Below are 21,701 nucleotides of genomic sequence, written 5' to 3' on the forward strand. Positions count from 1 at the left end.
CAGAATGCTTTGATAATACCACTCACTAGTGCAAAGAGGCCAGGATAGTATTCCAGTTCACACTAGGCCACCACATAGTTGAGATTTAATTCTAACCTTACTTTGTCTTTCAAATTACAAGAAAATAGAATAAATGAGAATGTGAATACAATTATTTATAAATTATCTGTACTAACAGAGGAGTGATACTGATATAATAGTTCATTTACATAGCACTTCAAGGTATGTAAAGTGCTTTGTGTACAGTATCTCATTCGATCCCTCTGTGAAGAATCTCTTCAGATGAGGAAACTGAGGCTCAGAGAGATGAAGTGATTTACATAGGATAGTGTCTGAGACAAGTCCTACCTGAAGTCTTCTAATTCCAAAGGGCATTGTCCACTATACTGTTCAGTAAATCAGCAAGCATTTATTGTATTTACTGTGTACAAGGAACTGTGCTAGGTGCTGAGCATACAAACACAAAAATGAAACCTTTTCAGAGAAGAAAATTAGGGTCTCAGGACAATTATAACCTAACCACTACCCAGGCACCTAGTGCCACTGGGAACCTTCCTCTTCCCCAGTATACCCTCACTTGTCTTCCTGATTATATTATGGTTGAGGCAGGTTGACCTTTGAGGACAGACTATATGTGCTCCAGGGTAATGACTGGTGAGTAAGAACCTCACCTCCTCCTTCCTTTTCATTTTGGGTCAGACACAGTGAGTTGCACAGGATAAGGAGGTTTTCGCTGATCATCTGTGATCTGCATCATGGTTCTCATTACATTTCCTTCTTCCACTCCAAGTAATATTTATCAAATACTGTTTTATCATTACCTCTTAAAATGCTAATTGATGTATCTAATTATTAGTACAGATGTACATGATTTATAAATATATAAATTTGGGTTGTATTTTTCTTTTTAACAGAAATAATCAAAAAACTGTAAAGACCACTGTTTTCAGATAAAATACAAACTTCTGTAGCATTTATAACACTTTTCAACTTGCTTCTAGCTTACATTTCTAGGCTTATTACATATTACTTCCTTCCCTTCAAACTTCCTGGATGAAACCTTTTCTGATCCTCCCAACTACTGGTCCCTCACCTCTGAAATTACCTACTATTTACTTTGTGAATATTTTGTATACAGTTATATGAATTCATTGTTGTTTTTCCCCAATAGAATATAAGCTCCTTAAGGGTTAAAACAGTTTCCCATCTTTGTATGCTCAGCACCTAGCACAGATCTGACCTGTGTGGACAGTCAGTTAAAGATGGGAAGATGAGCTGCACCTCACTCTCACTTAACAAGCAGTTATGGGGCTTGTATCCAACATAACCATACTATTCTTATCCTCCAATACTCTCCTACATATAACCCTCAGAAGTCAGATCATGGTCGCCAGTGGACCCTAGCCCCACTCACTTTCGAGACCATGGTCTTAGAGGCAATAGAGAGCCATTGGAGCCTCTTGAGCAAGGGAATGCTGACTTGTACTTTAGGAATATCACTTTGGCAGATATGTGGAGGGCAGACTGAGGGCAAAGAGAAATGTCAGAAACTGGGAGATTAAGTAGGCTATTGCAGTAATCCAGGTGAGGGGTGATAAAAGACTGAACTAGGTGGTAGAATTGGCAACTGATTGTATATGTTGTGTGAGGAGTTAAACTCAAAGGTTATGAACTGAGATGACTGGAGGGATAATGGTGCCCTTGAGGGAAATAGGGAAGTTTGGAAGAGGCATAGCAATTGGAGGTGGGGGGGTGGGGTAGGGAATGGTGCAAGGGGCAGGGAAGGGAGACAATGAATAATGAGTCCTGTTTTAGATATGTTAAGCTTGAGATCTTTGTGTCATCCATATTACACTCACCAGCCACCTAGGGGCATAACCCAAAGCTGTGTCTTGGGCCACCTTCTCTAATATCTGTATTCTCTCTTTGAGCCTCATTAGCTTCCATAGATTTATGTATCATCTTTCTGCAGATACTTCACAAATTACATACACACCCCACCCCTGGATCTCTATCCTGAGCTCTAGTTGTACATCTCCCATATCTAAAATCACATTCATTATCTTTCTCCCTTCTCTCTCACCCTGTTCTGAATCTCTATACCTCTACAATATCTCCTGGCTGTGTTCTCTTCTTTCTTTTCACACAGCCACCCTAGTTCAGGCCTCTCATCACCTCTTTCCTGGACTTTGACAAAAAGCCTTCTCAGTGGCCTCTCTGCTTCAGGTCTTTGCTTCACTGTGATCCATTCCTCACACAGCTGCCAAAGTGATTTTCCAGAAACACAGACTTGAACATGGCACTTTCCTTCTTCATTAAATGCAATGGCTTTCTATTATTTCTGGAATCAAATAAAATAACTCTAATGTTTAGCCCTTAAAACCCTTTGCAGCATAACCCCAGCCTACCTTTTCAACTTTATCAGGAGTTATTTCTCTTCCAGTTGGCCCTCTTACAGGTCCTTATGTACAGTGCTCCATTTCTTGTCTACCTGTGCACTGACTGTCTCTCATGCCTGGAATGTGCTCCCTTCTCTCTTAGTATCTTTGGTTTCTTTCAAGACCCAGTTCAAGTGTCACCTTCTACATGATATATTTCCTGATACCCTTCAGCTTCTGATGCTTTTCTCCCTCCAAAATAAATCACAGCCTATTTTATATACTCACGTATGTGTGTTATCTCCCTCTATATAAACGTAGGGGGGATGTAAATATTTGCAGCTAGGTGATACAGTGGATAGAGTGCTAGACCTGGAGTCAGAAGGCCCGAGTTCAAATCTAATCTCAGACTCTTACTAGCTGTATGACCATGGGCAAGTCATTTAACCCCAGTCTGCCTCAGTTTTTTCATCTGTAAAATGAGATAATAATAGCACCTACCTCCCACGATTTGTCGTGAAGATTAAATGAGATAATATTTGTCAAACACTTAACACAGTGTCTGGCATGTAGTTAGTGACATGAGATTGGAGTTCATGAGTGACCAGGGTAGAGATATTGATCTAAATGTCATTTGCATGGGGATGATAATTGAACCTATGAGAAAGCTGTATAATAAAACTTTTTTAAGGGCACTGCTCCAACTAAATGTGTCTCCCATGCATGTGTAAAAAGTATTCAGGCTTTCCCAAAAATTCAGTGAACCTCAGATTATTCGTATCAAGCAAGGCATAAAACAAAGACAGGGCCTTAAACTATATTTACGGTTAGGGATGGGACAGGAATGATGATCCAGCAAAGGATATTCAGAAGGAGCAGCCAGACAGGAAGAAGATGGAGAGGTCAGTGTCATAAAGACGGAGGGAGGAGAGAATACTGCAGAGAGGGCAAGAAAGATGAGGACCAGAAAAAAACACTACTGGATTTGGCAGTAGTTCATTGGTAACGTAGGAGAGAGAATTGAGTGAGGAAGTCACAAACTAATTTGTAAGAGAAAAAAAAGTAGAGCCGGAGTATTCCTTTTAGTATTGTGAATAATCCAAATTTGTGTATAATCTTATAATTATTTATATTTGGTCCTAGAATGTGGTTTTCTTCCCACATTTAAATATGTTTAAACATTATTTAAATAATATTACTTAATATTTAATTTTTATTCATTTATATTTATACATTTAATATACTAAGTATATTTAAATATTAAATATGATATTGAAGAGTTCAACATTCTTTAATAAGAACAAACCACACTAAACACCTATCACAATAGGAATTAGAGTTCTCTTTTCTAACTTAACGCCATTTCACCTTTCTCATCCCACTTATATTACAGTGCAGTGCCAAAATAAGAATATCTTTCTGCTCTACCCTTCATACTACAAATAGACATCACCCCTTGGGCAAAACACTAACCTGAACTGAACTACCTTTTTTTCCTCAGTAGTTTGTGTTTTTTTCTGGAATTAAGAGGTTATGGCTGATAATTAACTGTTTTTAAGACAGAGATTCCACTGTAGTAAATATAAACAAATCAGTGATTAGACTGTAAAACTTTTTATTATCTACTGTTTAAATTTATTAATAAGAACCTGACAGTAAAATTTGCTTTGGATAAACTTTTTATATTAAAAATCTTCATAAATAGAGAAAAATATAGTATAAGAAGGAAGAGAGTGAGGAATCAAGAATAATGCCAAGGTTATGAACCTACTTGAGGTGATGAGAGGCCTGAACTAGGGTGGTTGTGTGAAAAGAAAGAAGAGAACACAGCCAGGAGATGTTGTAGAGGTATAAAGATTCAGAAGAGGGTGAGGGAGGAGGGAGAAAGATAATGAATGTGATTTCAGATATGTTTGACTTGATGATGGTACTCTAAACAGAAAGGGCTTCAGAAGCAGGCTGGGTTTTGGGAGAAACATATTGAATTCTGTTTTGAACATGTTGAATTTGAGATATGTATGGTTTCTAGTCTGAAATATCCAGTAGATAATTGGATGTACATAACTAGAGCTCAGGAGAGAGACTAGGGTATAGCTATATAGCTTTGGAAGTCATCTGCATAGATCATTAAGGCCCAGGAAGATGAAAGTTGCCAAATTGGGACAACAATAAATAGGTCAATTTTGTTGAAACACAGAGAGTGTGAAGAGAAGTCTGGAAAGGTAGCTAGACTCAGATTATGAAGGCCTTTAAATGCCAAGCTGCTGTGTTTGTATTTTACCGTACAGATGGTAGGGATTCACTAAAATTCTTTAGCAGAATAATATATTAAGACCTGTACTTTAGGAAGATTCCCTTATTAGCACTGTGGAGAATGGATTGGAGCAGGGCAAGAGTGGAAAGCGGGAGAACAAATAAAGAGCTGTTGTAACAATCAAGGAAAGAGATGATGAGGACATGAGCCAGGGTCGTGGCCTTGTTAGTGGAGAGAAGTTTGGACTAGGTGCAGGTTTAGTGAGAATTGTGAATTTCATTTTGAACATACTGAGTTTGACATACCTGCAAGTTCAAACTCTGTCTTCTGTAGAAAACTTTCTTTTAAATATTACTTTACTTTTAGTTTTGAACATATACTTCCATTAGCTTTTGAGTTTTAAATTTTCTCCCCCTCTCTCTTCTCCTCCCTCCCTAAGATGATGTGCAATCTGATATAGACTCTACATATGTATTCCTATTAAACATATTTTCACATTAGTCATGTTGTAAAGAAGAATTAGAACCAATAAGAGGACCCACAAGAAAGAAGAAACAAAACAAAACAGAATGGAAAAAAAGAGCAAATAGTATGCTTTGATCTGCATTCAAACTCCATAGCTCTTTCTCTGGATGTCGATAGCATTTTACATCATGAGACTTTTGGAGATGTCTTAGATCCTTGCAATGTGGAGAAGAGCTAAGTCTATCAAAATTAGTCATCTCACAACATTGCTGTTTCTGTATACAACATTCTCCTGGTTCTGCTCATTTCGCTCAGAAAAACCTGGAAAGACTTGTATGGACTGATGCTGAGTGAAGCGAGCATCAAATAGCATCAGATCCCTCCGGCCACATAGTAACTTAGAAACCACAAATTAACATTATCTATGTTGTATTATATTTTTATGTTGTTAAACATTTCCAAATTGCAATTTAATTGCTGTACTTGGGAGTTTTGGACTCCCTAGGGAAATTTGTTGTTTATAATGTTGCAACCTACTCATGCCTACCAATGCATCTAACCTTGGATGATTTTCAATTTCAGATCTTCAGAGATGATAGCATTCCATGACTCTCAGCCTTACCGCAGCCATCTCTGTTATCTGTAGTATAGTATAGCACTATGTAATGTACTATACTATAGTAAATTGGCACTATAGTAAGGAACTAGTTGAATTTTTTTTATATTCTTGTATTTACCATGGAAAATACCTTGATTTAAGGTATTATTTATGTGCTTATGTAGGTAATTTACTCTATATTTTTATCCCAAACCAGTATTATTCATTCAGAGATTTATTCTTATCCAGTAATCTTCTCTGGAACATAAATATTTTTCTTTAGAGCGAAAATACAACTTAATCTGTTGTTTTTTCCTACCATTCTTTTCTTAACCATTTGTTTGCCTACATAGCCTTCAGTTTTTATTTAAATCATTACAAATATATATAGACATGCAAAACAAGTTTCTACATTCACCATGTCCCAAGAAAAAAAAATAGGATAGATTATGCTTTAATCTGTACTCTGAATCCATCAGTTCTATTTCTGGACGTGGAGAGCATATTTCATCATGAGTCCTTTGGAATCGTTGTTAGTCTTTGTGTTAATCAGAGTTACCATGGTTTTTGGAGTTTATTATATTTACAATAGTGCTGTTACTGTGCAGATTGTTCTCCTGGCTCTGCTCACTTCACTTTGTTTCAATTCATTCAGATTTTTCTGAAACCATCCCTTTCATAATTTCTTACAGTACAAGTATTCCATCACATTCATAGTGATGGACATCCCCTCAGTTTCCAATTTTTTGCTACCACAAAAGGTATCTATAAGTATATTTGTAGACATGGCACCTTTTCCTCTTTCTTTGGGCTCTTTAAGGAATAGCCCTAGAAATAGCTTTGCTGGGTCAAAAGGTATGTACAGTTTAATAGCTTTTTTTTGGGCACAGTTCTAAATTACTTTCCAGAATGGTTAGAGTAGTTCACAGTTCCATCAGCAGTACATTAGTGCCCCTGTTTTCCCACATCCCCTCCAGCATTTGTCAAATTCCTTTTTTGTCATCTTAGCCAATCTGATGACCATGAGGTAGAACCTCAGCCTTTTTAAAATTTGCATTTCTCTCAGCTTTGATCTCTTCCTCTGAAAACTGCTTATTTATATCCTTTGACTGTTTATCAATTGGTACTTGCTAAATGTATTACTGCCTTGCCATCTGGACCAGAAACCATGCTCTTGTAAATTTTAACACGTTTGTCTTCAGAACTTGCCCTCTAAGGCCTCAGTGTCCTATTGTTGATTATGCCATACCTCCTTCCTTACTGCCTGGCTATCTTCCAGTGCTACTTTGACTTCTCTCCCCACCTCTCGAGTTTTAGAACCATGACCAATCATTTCTGCTCACTATCCATGTTACTTTCAGGACCAAAATGTTTTCCCTGGCCACTACTTCCCTAGATGTGTTGTCTCCTCCCTCTGTTAGAGCATAGGGGACTTTCTTTGCTTCACATTTGTATACCCAGGGCTTAGCACAATGCTTGACACATAGTAAGTACCTAATATAAATGCTTTTCATTCATTCATTATCCCTTTTAAATCTGGGATTTTACAATCAGATAGCAGTAACGTGGATGAAAAGGTCAAAATCAGCTATCCCCAATAAGTACTAAAATGTTGCTTATAAGATTACCAGTTAAGATTTACTTACAGATTACTTTGTAGTAATAGTTATATGTAATCTATAGCTATAGATTACTTTAATGTGGTCTACTATAGAATTTGTACCCAATAATCTATACGTGAATAATCTGCATCATTGATTATCAACAAGTATTCCTCTGAGAATTGGTGCTCTAAACCAGTGCCCAGGAAGCAGGATTATTCTCCATTACAAGGCAGTTAGCCCTAGCTTTATTTGAGCGGTGTGATACCTGAATATTAACAAATTTTGAAGCACAGTCATTTTCATTACTTTCAGTGGGGTACTTCAGCATCCTGGTATCATTATTTTGAGTAGGGGTACTGCCTATCCCTACTCCATAGTAGCTCAGTGGGTTTGGAAACTCTTACAGCTGGATCCAGAGTAAGTAGTTTCCATTTTCATAGGACATTTAAGTATGTTTAATTGTTTTCTTTATAAACAGTGTTGTGAGACAAATAGTGCAAGTATTATCCTGTTAAAGTATTATAATAATAAATAGCACTTAAATAGTGCCTACTATGTGCCAGGCACTGTACTAAGTGCTTTACACAGAACTATGTATAAATTACCTCATTTGATTCTTTAAAAACCCTGAGACAGTTATTCCCATTTTACAGATGAGGAAACTGAGGCTTATAGAATTACATAGCAATGACAGAATTCAAACCCTGGTTTCCTGACTCCAAATCCAACAGTTCTTCAGTGATACCACTCTGCCTTTAGGTTTTGTGACAGTTCCTTAACTGACTATGTGGCAGTGAGCCTTGATTTAGGACACTTGGTCATTTCACTTGATAGTTTTTCTTTATTACAAACTATGTGCTAGGCACTAGTCTGGAGTTGTGTCTTTGTTTTCTTTATCTAAGACCTACCTACGGTTGTTGATACTTGGATTAATTATGTACTGATTTCCAATGTTCTTGCTTATTCTCTCCCCCCACCAAGATTGGTTGAATATTAGAGATACAGAAATATGCCTGATATATTTCAATGCCTATATAATTCTGTACCAGAATTACTGATTGAGTCTTAATTTTCCCCAAACTTATACTTCAGTATTTGAGCTATTTTACTCCGATTTGTTGCCTTTTAAAAATTATTATTGTGCTTACACTTACATAACATCATTCACATTTATGTTTTTTTTTTTTACCAAATAGAGTAAAGAAAAGATTTCATCCTACAGCAGAACTCCAAAAGTTGACAGTAGGAATGATGTGGGGAAAGAGGTGAAAGAGAAATCATCTATGAAGCGTAAACTTCCATTTACCATTAGCCCGTCAAGAAATGAAGATCGAGATTCAGACACAGGTAGAATATTTTTCAAAATTTTCTTTTCTGATAAAGCAATCTTAATCATTGTCTTATCATGATTCTTTCTTTGATCCATAGCTCTTTTCTGTCCACCCCTTTTCTGTAATCATATGTTCCCAATAAAATGATATGTTCATTTAATAGAAGAGTGAAGCATGTATTGGTATTTCATGGTGCCAAATTGGCTGTTTCTGGCTGAAGTGATATTTTCTTATCATCTAGATATGGTTCCATTCAAAACTACATACGGAGCTTCCCAGGAATTTATGTATATTTCAAATAATGCTTTACTTACCTTCCTAGAATGTAATGTTTATATGTGTATGTGTATATGCACATATGTATATTTTTATTGGTCTCACTGTTTAGTGAGATAGTAGATTGAGGAAATAATTGGATGTTTTTTAAAGACTTCCTCTTCAGAAATAGTTGGTCAGAATCTGTTGATATATTTTTGAAGCTCCAGACTAGAAAGACTTAGGGATTTTAGATCTGGAGCACATTAGACCACAGTGGACAGTGGTGTTGGCTATCCTATTTCTAAGACACCTTATGTGTAACAAACTATGATAAATTACATGCATTTAGTGATATCATTAATTCCTAAGTATGATTCAGAAAGGAGCAGAAATTAAATAATCATCTAATATACTCCTAAAATTGTTGTTTAGATCACTGAACTAATTATTCCCAAACTTATGAAATTTAAATAAATCCCTCTCCTAATTTTATAGATTAGGAAACCAAATCCCAATGAGATTAAAAACCTTGCCCAAGATTACATAATTTAACATAAGATTGAACAGTAGGCCAGTATTCTAGCATATGATTACCTGATACTTATCTCATCCAAGTTATTTTATCCTTTAGGTAAATTATTAATGAGAATTTTTCTTTAGAATGTTTTCACTTAATTTGAAGAAATGACCTTATGTATCTTCATGTACAAGCATTATTTATGATTTTGTGTCATTCCAGTTATGTTTTGATCTTTAAATTTGTGGCTGTGACAAAATATCCTATGGAAACTTGAAATCCTCTTTACCAATATTTCTATTCAGAAAATATTTTATATAGTTTTAGCATGTTTTCTTTTTATATTTGTTACTTTGCTTGTTTGGAGGTAATTATTCTCTTTACTTTAAAGAACTTTACCTTGGAGAGTTGTCACAGATTGTTAGAAATCAAAAAATTTGTTTCAAGTCACTGTTTCCTCTTAAATACTTTAGTGACAGAGTTTTTATATTCTGTGTTGAAAAATGATCATGTGTTTATTTCATCAAGGACTATGAAGTTTATCTTCAATGTAAATTTAAGGATTAAATATTGAGACTTGTAGCAATTCTTCTGTTTATAACGTTTAGTTCCTAATGTTCCTCTTTGAATCTAAAAAGGCAGTGTTACTAGAGAAAGAAGATAAATCTCTAGCATCTAAGACCCATCATTCGGAGAAGCTCTGATGAAGAGTTACAGGCACGCTGATAGTGGTCATAATGTTTGGAGAGAGTACCTTGAGGCAACGCCAACAGGAACTCCTGCATAGGCCCCTTCTCTTTGACTCCCCCAGCCTCATTCCTATTCTGCAACTATGGCCAAGGCTTCCTTTTGGATTTTAGTGATTTTTGAAGCTTAGAGAACATCTAACCTTTTTTTTTTATTTCTTTATCTTCAACAACAAATATATATTGAGTGTCAGCCATGTAGAGGGTGGTGTGCTAAGTGTTGTTTATATGAAGATCTATTTATGATCTGTAAGCAGCTGTTCTATATAAGACCCTGTGCTGAATGCTGTGGGTACAAAGATGATTTGGAATGACAAACCAGGAATATTCATGGATCTGTGACAAAAGTAGGGGGATTAGATATTTTCCCCCTAAAACATTGCAATTTACCCAGGGCTATATACCAAAACTTATGGGATGCAGTGGAAGCAGTCCTTAGGGGACATTTTATATCTCTAAATGCTTACATGAATAAAATAGAGAAAGAAGATATCAATGAATTGGGCATGCAACTAAAAAAGCTAGAAAAAGAACAAATTGAAAATCCCCTATTAAATATCAAATTAGAAATTCTGAAAACCAAAGGAGGGACTAATACAATTGAAAACTATTGAAGTAATAAGTAGAACTAAAAACTGGTTTTATTAAAAAAAAAAACCCAACATATATGTTATTTTGGAATTTGGCTTTGATGAAGCCAAAATTGGTTCTACTTTCAACAGATACTTTTTTTTTATCAGTTTGTTTGATGTCAGATTCAACAATCTTGAAGATTTTGAATGACCCTAAATAATATTTCTCATTCTAATTTTCGTATACATATACATACAGATATACTCATCTATATACATGTATATATAATTTATAGACATATGTAAAATGTGCAATATGTGTACGTACATATACATGCAAGTATATGCATATAATGTGTATACCTATATAAGTATGTGCATATATGCTCTCCCCCGTATATAGACTATTTGGGAAAATAGGCGAAGAAGGAGTCTTACCAAATTCTTTTTATGATACAAATATGGTGCTGATACCTAAACCAAGAAAAGCCAAAACAGAGAAAGAAAATTATAGACCAATTTTCCTAATGAATATAGATGCAAAAATTTTAAATAAAATGTTAGCAAAGAGATTATAACAACTTACCTTGAGGATAATACACTCTGACCAGGTAGGATTTATACCAGGAATGCAGGGCTAGTTCAATATTAGGAAAACTATCAGCATAACTGACCATATCAACAACAAAGCTAACAGAATAGTCTCCTTAAGGACTTTATGATCTAGCAGTGCACACATATAAGTGTGATTAAAAGTACAGTGTGTTGAGACAAATTAGAATTCCAAAGTGCTATAAGAATATTTGAGGAAGGAGAAGTAACTTTCAGCTAAGGTTCAGGGAAAACTTCATAGAGGAGATTACAACTGAGGTAGACTTCCAAGGAAGAGAAGGATTTCAACAGGCATTGATGAGGAAGGAATGCTTTTCAGGCATGGAGGACAGCTTGCATAAATGTATGGAGGTCTAAAAGTACAGGATGATAGGGAACATCTAGTAGCCCCTTTTAACCAGAGCTTAGAGTCTGTGAAGAATATGAATGTAAAATTAAAAGTGGGAAAGTAGGTTGGGGCCGGTTTGTAGATGCCCTCTAATGGCAAGCTGAATTTGTGTTTTATCCTACAGGAAAGTTTTTGAACTTCAAAAGAATTTCTTTGATCAACCTATTAAAAAATCAGTAGGGAACAGTTACTGTGTTTTGTATGCATGAGATAAAGGCTGAAAATCTTGATTATAACTACTGAGAAGTAAAGACAAAGTCAGTTGAATTTCATTTTCATTTAAGAACTTTACTCCAATATTTGATCATCAGATGTTGGTGACTCTGGATTTTAGAAGGCTCTTTCAGCAGAATGTAAGTTCTGGAAAGGCTTGGGGTTTATAAACAGTTTCTTGGATAAAGGTCTCATCTCAAATATATAGAGAACTTTGTCGAGTTTATAGGAATTCAGTTAATAAATGGTCAAAGGATATGAACAGGCAGTTTTTGGAGGAAGAAATCAAAGCTACATATAGTCATATGAAAAAAGGCTAATAATTATTATTGATTAAAGAAGTGCAAATTAAAACAACTTTGAGATACCATTTCATACCTATCAATTGTCTAAAATGATAGAAGGAGAAAGTGACAAATATTGAAGGGGATATGGAAAAATTGGGATGCCAATACACTTAGTGGAAATGTGAACTGATCCAACCATTTTGGGGAGCAATCTGGAATTATTCCTAAAGAGTTACAAAACTCTTTATACCCTTTGAACCAGCAATGTCACTATTAGGTATTCAGGTGATCAGGGAAAAAGGAAGAGAACCTATATGTTCTAAAATATTTATAGCAGCTCTCTTTGTGGTGGCAAAGAATTGGAAATTGAGGGGATGTCCATCAATTGGAGAATGGCTAAATAAGTTGTGGTATGTGATTGTGATGGAATGCTATTAAGATGGAATTTTAAGAAATGGTGTGCAGGTTGATTTTAGGAAAACAGATAAAGACTTGCGTGCAATAATGAAGAGTGAAATGAGCAGAACCAAGAGAATGTTGTATACAGTAACAACAATATTGTTCAAAGAATAACTGTGAATAACTTAGCTATTCTGAATAATATGAATACTCAGATCAACTACAAAGGACCAATAAAGGACAATGCTATCTACCTCCAGAGAAAGAAATGATAAGTGGAACTATATATTGTCTATATCTGTGTCAAATGTTGACCTTCTCTAGTGCAGATTTGGAGGAAAGGAAACAGCTTGGAACGCAAATGCAACAAAAATTAAGAGGGGAAAAAAGGTTTGGGATGTGGTTCCAGTGACAGAATGATACTGTCCTTGAAGAATACAGAGAGAGTTATCAGGAGGCTGCCCATCAGGTGATGAATTCTTTAACCAAGACAAAAAACAAAATGGTGCTCAGTCCTGTAAGACTCCCTTCTGCTTCTGTAGTAACTGTCCACCCAATTGTTGGAGAATCTAAAGTCATCTCACATCAAAGCATTTATTATGATACACATAAGCAAAAAAGACCAACCTGAACATAATTTCAGTTTATATGCCACTATGTGTTACAAAGGATGAAAAGGTAGAAAAGTTCTATGAAGAGTTCATTAAGACCTTCAAATTAAATTAACATATGTAGTACCCAAGGACTATAATCCAAAGGTGGAACATGGTAGAGAATGGTGAAAAAATATTTTGGAAATCTGGTTCAGGATCAAAAAATGAAAGAGACCAAAAACACATTGATTATACGGAAACTTACTGCCTATAGATCATGAAAATTGCAGCAATAGAATCAGGATGTGTTAGAATTGGTAAATACAAAATAACATTAGGAAAAAAATGAAATTGACTGTATCTTGGCAGGACTCAATTGGTTTTAGATGTAGGAGTCATTTCTAAATTAAGTCTCAGACCATCAGTTTGTTAGAACAAAAGGTCAGAACCAGTACCAGATTAGATGAAAAGAGATAAAAATGGGGCCAGGCACACAATTAAAATTGCTCTTGCCCAACATTTAAAAAAAATAATGCCCCCAAAATGTAAAACATTATCCATAAAGCAAGTTTCCAAAAAGCTCCCTGTGAAACCTGGTTGAACTAGATCACCCTGAAAACATTCAAAGAAAATGAGAGGGCAACATGAAATGAAACATGCAACAATGAAAAATGCAATTAATCTGTCAGCATTTCTTTAGTAAGCTATTTTCCCCATCTATGACACTGGAGCCATCACACTGGGACTCTAACCTCCCAGTCCCAATGTGCACACAAGGAAATAGAAATGGCATTAAAGAAAACAAAGAAGACAAGAACAACTAGACCCCAGCAGGCATACATAGAGGTCTTTTCTGAAGGCAACACAATTTGAAGGCACCAAGAACCCTGATTCTCAATGTATATGAAAGAGAGGAAAATAACCAGACAATTGGGGAAAAAATCACAAATTGCATTACTACATAAAAAAGGCAGTCAGGACTACTGAGACTTCTTATAAATTCCTACTTCGCTGCTACTGTAAAATCTTTGAGGATAATTTATACATATCTCAGGAGCATCAGTATTCTTAGGATTAGAAAGAAATATTAGAAATTAAAATATTAGATTTAAGTTAGTGTTCACAAATGATATTCTATAACAGATTACAGTTTCAAATGTTCATTTGTGGATTACATTGTGCTTATTTCAGCAAGCCTTGGAACAAGTCACAGAGCCTCCAAAACTAGTTCTGCAATTACTCAAAGTACAGTCTAATATTTTATGGAGGAAAACCAACTGGATGAAAAAAACCTGTTGTCTAGATTATGATATGTACTTGGATAGACAGTTTATTGACCTGGCCATTAATACAGATAATGGAGATCAACAGTGAGGTGAATGTAGAATTGAACAGGAGGAGGAGAGTCACAGGGCAGCAAGGTGGCACAGTGGATAGACCCCTGGGCTTGAAATCAGAAAGACTTATCTTCATTGATTCAAATCCTGCCTCAGACACTCTCTAGCTATGTGATCCTGGGCAAGTCATTTAACCATATTTGCCTCAGTTTCTCTCATCTGTAAAATGAGCAGGAGAAGGAAATGGCAAACTACTCTAGTAACTCTGCCAAGAAAATCCCAAACAGGATCACAAAGAGTTGGACACAACTGAAAGACAACTGAACAGCAAAGGAGAGTCCACCTGGATTTTATATGAGAAATTACATAGCACTCTCAATAATTTCAAGTTTCTTCCTGAAACAGCAGTGCACATCTTTTTAACAACAAGTATATGTAAATCATGGAATAATATACTATTCAAAGAATAAAAATTGCAGATCATTCAAAGGGCAGTGGGTGGATGTAATAGGGTGTGTCAATACTGCAGCCATGAATTATATGCTTAGAAATGGTGTAAAAGATATCCTTAAAAGAGATGTATATGTAACGAGACTGAGAAATAATAGAAAATTATGGATTTCTAATGCTGTACTCTTATCCACGTGATATTAAAACACTTAGAGGAAGGCTCCTAGTATATTGGATGGGACCCTCTACTAGACGAGAATCACAGAGGATTATAAGGTATGGATGAACGTCAGTCTGTACTGTTAGAGCTCATACAGTTATCAATGAAGTCACACTAAATCTATTGAAGAGTAACATTTTTTCTGCTATAGCTAAAGGTAGATGATAAAGAGAGGGGAAAAAAAAGGCAAGGGGGTTCAAAGAAGTCCCTTAAGTACTATTAACTATTTATTTGCTACCTCAGAAAATTATAACAAAAATTATGTATTTGGTATCTACTCTCATATTTATCCAAGAATCCCTTTGCATAGCTTAGTCATTTTTACCACTAATTTTATTACTCATGTTCTGTTCTCTCACAAGAATGATAATTACTACTCTGTTGGACTGATGTTTCAAAAAGCATGTCTTCATGTTTAAATAAGTGTCAAGGCCTCCTGTAGGCGTACTTCAGTCTTTAGATTAAGTGAAATTCTCATGTCCTTTATTTCAGATTGTTGGTGATTTTTCTAATTGGGAAAAGAAAAGCATTTTTCCCAGACCAAAAAATATTTTAAAAAATAATTTAAACTTTAATGTGTCAATTTTTTGTTAATATTTTGGTAATTAAAACACAATAAGGTAGTTGCTAATAAAATATTAGAAAAATTCCCACAGCAGGAAATAAATAAGCAAATTTAAGTAATTAATTTACATTGGAGATAATATGAACTATGATGCAAGGCGTAGTGCCCTATAATAGGGATTGGCAGTCCCATATGTTGAGAGAGAGTCCCTATGTACTAAGAAAAGAGGAAGTTTAGAAGCCAGCGATGATGAGGCTCAGACTCCAGGCAGAGAGCTAGTTCTCAATTAAAGCATCTAGCCCAGTGTGTAGAGCAAGAACCAAGGCAGGAATCCCAGACCAAAGAGGACCCTACAGCTCCGCCACTGTGAACCAGCAGAGCTTTCCAGCTGGTTGTTAGGGCCTGAGTCCAGCAACTGTTTACTTTTGTAGAGACCCAAACCCAGGTCAGGAATTCACAGAGCTCAGACCAACAGGATAGAAATCAGACTCTGCCCTGGATCAGACTGCTTTGGCAGCAGTGAAAACTTACAAATCTCAAGATTGTTCTGCCCCTGCAAAGCTGGAATAATACAACACACAATACCTCAGGAAAGCAGCAAAAAGACCAGCCTAGACCTTCGCTCCAAAAGCGTACAAAGCCCAGCCCACACATCAAGTCTGAAGTTAGGAAATAGGAAGAATAAGCAAACAAAAAAAGAATCCCACCATAATGAGCTGTAATGGGTGGCAGAGACATTCAAGACACAAAGACAGAAGAAAATGACTCAAAACATCTATAAGCAGTTCCTCAAAGGAAAACACAGCTTGGGCAGAAATTCAGTTGAAGTTCCAGAAGAGATAAATAGTGTTGTTTCTTCTTTTTTTCAGAATTAAAAACGTTTTTAAGAGTAATAAGAGCACCTTAATAAAAGCACCTGAAGAAAAAATTAGAAAAATCAGAACTATGGAAGAAAGAATTGGAAAGGGAATAACAGTTTGGCAGGAGATACAAAACCTTGACCAGGCAACTAAATTTCATTTTTAAATAGCTTTATTAACTTTATATAAAACTATACCTTTCTGAGCTGAAATATAAAGATTATAAAATATAAATTGTAAAACCCACATTATAAAAAAATTTTTATTGATCTGTCTTGATCAGTCTTGATCATTTTTTGTTTTTCACATACTCCTCAAAGTACACTTAGACTTTGTCAGGACGTTTGTTGCTTCCAGAGCATCTAGTAGAAACTGCAATAAAAAGAGTAGATACTAACAGGCTACACTAGAGTACTTGGATTTATATTGTAGTTTATGATTCATAATTTTTATTAAATAAGTATAAAGCTAATAACCTTTTAAAGTGTGTTCTGGGGGCAGTTAGGTGGCGCAGTGGATAGACCACCAGCCCTGAAGTCAGGAGGAGCTGAGTTCAAATCCAGCCTCAGACCAAACACTTGACACTAGGTGTGTGACCCTGGGCAAGTTACTTAACTGCAATTGCCAAAAAAAAAAAAAACCAACACCCAAAAAATAAAACCAAACAAATAAAGTGTGTTCTATAAAATACCCAATTTTTAATGGTATCCTTTAGCATCTTGTCTATTTATTTAAACAAAGATAATCTGTTTTGACACATCATAATAGCAGGACTTAAACTACTTTACTTATTAATATGAACTCATATTTATTAAACTCCTACTTTTTTCCAAACAGTATGCTAGGCATTGAAGATACAAAGAAAAAACAAAGTAGTTTCTTCAAAGAGCTTACATTCAAATGGAGGAGAAAACATGTACAAATATAGGTGTATATATAAGACATAGGTGGAGGGACTCAACTTATAATTTCTTTAGGTTAAAGAATTTTTCAGATTTTGTATTAATTTACACCTTCTATGTAATTTACAGTCTTAGTTGCCCTAGAGTAGTGTCAAACTCAAGTAGAAACATATTGATTTAGAAAATGACAAATTAACATTGTTATATTTTATTCTTATTAAACATTTTAAAATTACGTTTTGATCTGGTTCCCTGGGAATTCTTTATCCTCTGGCCTAGAGCACTTAGAGCTTAAGTGATGTTCTCAGGCCAACACAGCCATGTATGTGTCAGAGGAAGGACTTGAATCCATAGCTTCCCAGTTCTAAGGCTAGCTCTGTGTCATTTATCTTCAGCTATACACAGATAGTCATGCCCTTGATATTGGCATAACCCACAAGAGTTACATTTCTACCTTCATGAACTCTGAAATTCCTTTATCTGATCATAATCTGTTAACATTCCACTTTTCCCTCTGTTTTATGATCCTTAACCCTATTCTTTTTACCACATTCTTCAGTTCCTCCATCCTTCAGTTCTTACCCAGACCATTATCCTAGCATTGTCAACACTCTCTTCCCTTCTCTATCTCAAACCCTTGGTGAACAGTTCAACTCTACAAAATCCTATAGTCTCCAGTTTCTTGTTCCTTTTGTCCTATCATCAATCATACCTTGCTGAGGCCCAGTCTTGGAATGCTACTAACATGCGCTGTGTTTGCTCCTATTCACATCCTGCTGAATAAAGCTGGAGAAAATCACAAAGCCACGCTGATTGGGTCCACTAAAAATTTATGTTACATAATCTCAACTGAACCTTCATTGTGGCAAGACAATCCTTTTATAACTCCTTAATTGAGTGAGTATCCTACTCAAACTTCTGAGGTACCACTTGCCCCCACCATCAATCAATAAACATTTATTAAGTGCCTTGTATGTGCTAGGCAATGTGCTAAGTACTGGAGATAAAAAAAAAAAATGAGGCAAAAGACAGTCCCTAATCTCAAGGAGTTCATGGTGGAGAAAACTGGCAAACAAATACATACAAAACAAGCTCTGTACAGGATAATTAGGAAATAATTAAAAGAGGGGGAAACTGAAAATAAGAGGGGTTAGGCAAGGCTTCCTGGTAGAAGGTGGGATTTTAGTTGGAACTTAAAGGAAGCCTGGCAGGTCAGTAGTCAGAGTGGAAGACGGAAAGCCTTCCAGGCGTGAGGGATTGCCAGAAAGAATGCCTAGAGTTGAGAGATACAGTGTCTTGTTCGTGGAATACCCAAGAGGCCAGTGTCTTGGCTTCCTTCAAGACTTAGCTCAAACCCTACCTTCTGCTTGAGGCCTTTCACAGTGTGCTGCACCTACCCACCCCACCCCCTAACTATTACTGCCTGTCCTTCTGAGATGCCCTTTATTTACTCAGTCTGTACTTTGTCAGTATATAATTGTTCGCGTTTTGTCTTCCCCATTAAAATGTAACCTTAATGAGGGGAGGGGCTGCTTTTTACTATCTTTCAATTTCTTGCTCATGGCAAAAAATGTAATACATAGTAAGTGCTTAATATTATTTGTTGACTTGAATTGATTTATATATGTACATATTATCTTCCTTAATAAGAATGTAAGATACTCAAGGGCAGGGGCTGTTTCACTTTTGTCTTTGTAATCAGAGCACCTAGCACCTAGCCTGTCACACACAGTGGGTATCGTAGAAGTTGGCAAAGTCCTCCTCCCCCCTTCCTTTTTAAAAAAATATTAAGAAAGGATTTAAAAAATTATCTTAAATTTGAAGGCTTTGAGCTAATCTGAAAGAGAAACCACTACCAATCAGTCTTTTAACTATAATTTTTGAAACAACATCCTGCTTTCTTTTCTCCAGATAGCCCAGGAAGGATTCCTTCTTGCATCAATTAGTAGGGACTGGATTGGGTAAGAGGGCCATGAATGAGCTATCTAAAAAACTGTACCCTCTTTTTGTACCCTTGATTAGGGTTATGAGCTATCTAAGAGGAGGAACAAGTCTCTTTTAATACATCAGTTAATAGAAGTCTCTTTTATTCACTGTTGACTGTCTGGAAAGGGAAACCTTGCAGGGAGTGGCCAAACAGGGGCTGAACAGTTTTAGGAAAATGATTCATTAAGAGTCTGCCAAAACTAAGGGACTATTGTTTGATGAAGAAAACTGTCAGCTAAACAGTTACCTAAACTCTGAACCATTACTCTTGTCTTGATTATGAAATATTCCCTGTTTTCAAACTGACTTATTAGAAAGATCTGTCTAAGAACGTAAGGAGACTGTCAGTTTGGATATTTTTCTAAAGAGAAAAAATGCTTGGATTTAGAATTATCCAAATTAATACAAAACAAATAATTTTTGTTTTTGGAAGACTTGTACCTAAAACACAGAATCTAGAATTTCTTTCCACAGCACTTAATAAATGCTTGGTGATTGACTGAATCACATTATGATGCTGGGGACCCACATCTAGGGGGGGAAATTAAGACAGAAGGGAGAAGGCAAGGAATGATTAATATAATCCTTTTTTTTTTTTTTGCTTCTTAAGCAGTCAGGGTTAAGTGACTTGCTCAGGGTCACACAGATAGTAAGTATCAAGTGTCTGAATCCAGATTTGAACTCAGGTCCTCCTGGCTCCGAGGGTGGAGCTCTATGCATCGCACCACCTAACGGTCCCAATCTATTTTTATCAGATACCTATCCTGCCTGGAGAGGGAGGTGTTTTTTTTTTTTAGGGGTTTGAGCCCCCTTCTCAAATGGCTCTACTTACATATATGCCACCTTGACTTTATTTCCCCAACTTTATTTATGTCAGATAAGAAAATTTAAGTTGAGCAGCCAGGAGTTTTAATCAAAGCAATGAATTCACACCAAAAGACACATTTTCCAAAGACTGTTAGAAAACAGTAATCAAAAAGGCTACAACTACAAAATTACTTATGGACCTGTTTAAGAAATCTCTAACAACTCATACAGATATGCAAGACCAAGAGACATTCCCCAACAAATAATTCGTCAAAGGATGTGAACAAATAGTTCTAAAAAGATGAATTGCAAACTGTTAAGCAATAATGTGAAAGATGGCTTCAAATCACTAATAAGAAAAATACAAATCAAAATAACCAAGGTTTCATCTCATACTCAGCAAATTTACAAAGATAACAAAAGATGGGCATAATCAGTTTTGGAGAGGCAGTCCAACTGTTGACAAAGTCATGAATTGGTAGAACCACCTGGAAAACAATTTGGAATTATGGTTTTTTAAAGAGTGATTAAAATGTTCGTATGCTTTGACCCAAAAATCTGACAGCAAGGCATATATAGTCCAAGGAAATCTGAGACAGAATATCTCAATTGATGACAAAATATTTATAGCAACTTTTTTAATGTAGCAAAAAATTGGAAACAAAGTAGATGCCCGCAGTTTGGGGAAAGCCAAATAAACTGTGGTATGTCAGTGTAAAGGGATATTATTGCTCCACAAGAAACTAAGAATATGAAGAATTTATTGAAGGTTAGGAAAACTTCTGTGAACTGATGCAGAAAGAAGTCATTAAAATCAAGAAAGCAGTATAAACTAATACAACAATATAAATGGAAAGAACAAAAAAAAAAGCTACTGCATAATCATGACCAACCTTGGCCCCTGTGGATAAGAAAATACCCCTCCCTCCTTTCTTTGCAGGAGTAGGGGTATGGTACATAGGCTGCCACACTCAGTTGAAGTCTTGGGTAATTTTGTTGAACTGGCTTTTTTTTTCCCCTTAAATTTTTTTATTGTTTGTTACAAGCAAGAAAGGTCTACAGCTCATTGGATGAGTCTCCCATGTTGAAGTTATGGGAGGACATGGACAAGAGTCATACGGGATGGACAGGCATGGACAAATTGGGAACTGCATTAGAGGAAACTCCCCGAATGAGGCAATCTCAGATCCATTTGAGTAGTTGAGTATTTTGTGAGTTACATGGATAATAATCCTGATTACTGTGTAACAATTGTCTGTGACTTTGCAGTCATTAGATATCTTCCATACCCAGAATGCTTTCTGCCACTACACCTCTGCCTTCTGAAATCCCAGATTTCCTTCCAGACTCAGCTTAATC

At 35.9% G+C, this 21,701-nt stretch overlaps 1 protein-coding gene across 1 annotated transcript in view; it reads left to right on the forward strand.

The window, feature by feature from the left end:
* The window catches only part of ANKRD12 (ankyrin repeat domain 12), a 196,272-nt gene that overhangs the window by 67,190 nt on the left and 107,381 nt on the right, over nt 1-21,701 (forward strand). The window contains 1 exon segment of the mRNA XM_020985535.2: nt 8,496-8,646. Within this exon segment, the coding sequence (XP_020841194.1) occupies nt 8,496-8,646 (151 nt within the window).

Source organism: Phascolarctos cinereus, unplaced genomic scaffold (genome assembly GCF_003287225.1).
Source record: "Phascolarctos cinereus isolate Bilbo 61053 unplaced genomic scaffold, phaCin_HiC Scaffold_4;HRSCAF=312, whole genome shotgun sequence".
Classification (NCBI taxonomy): Eukaryota; Metazoa; Chordata; class Mammalia; order Diprotodontia; family Phascolarctidae; genus Phascolarctos; species Phascolarctos cinereus.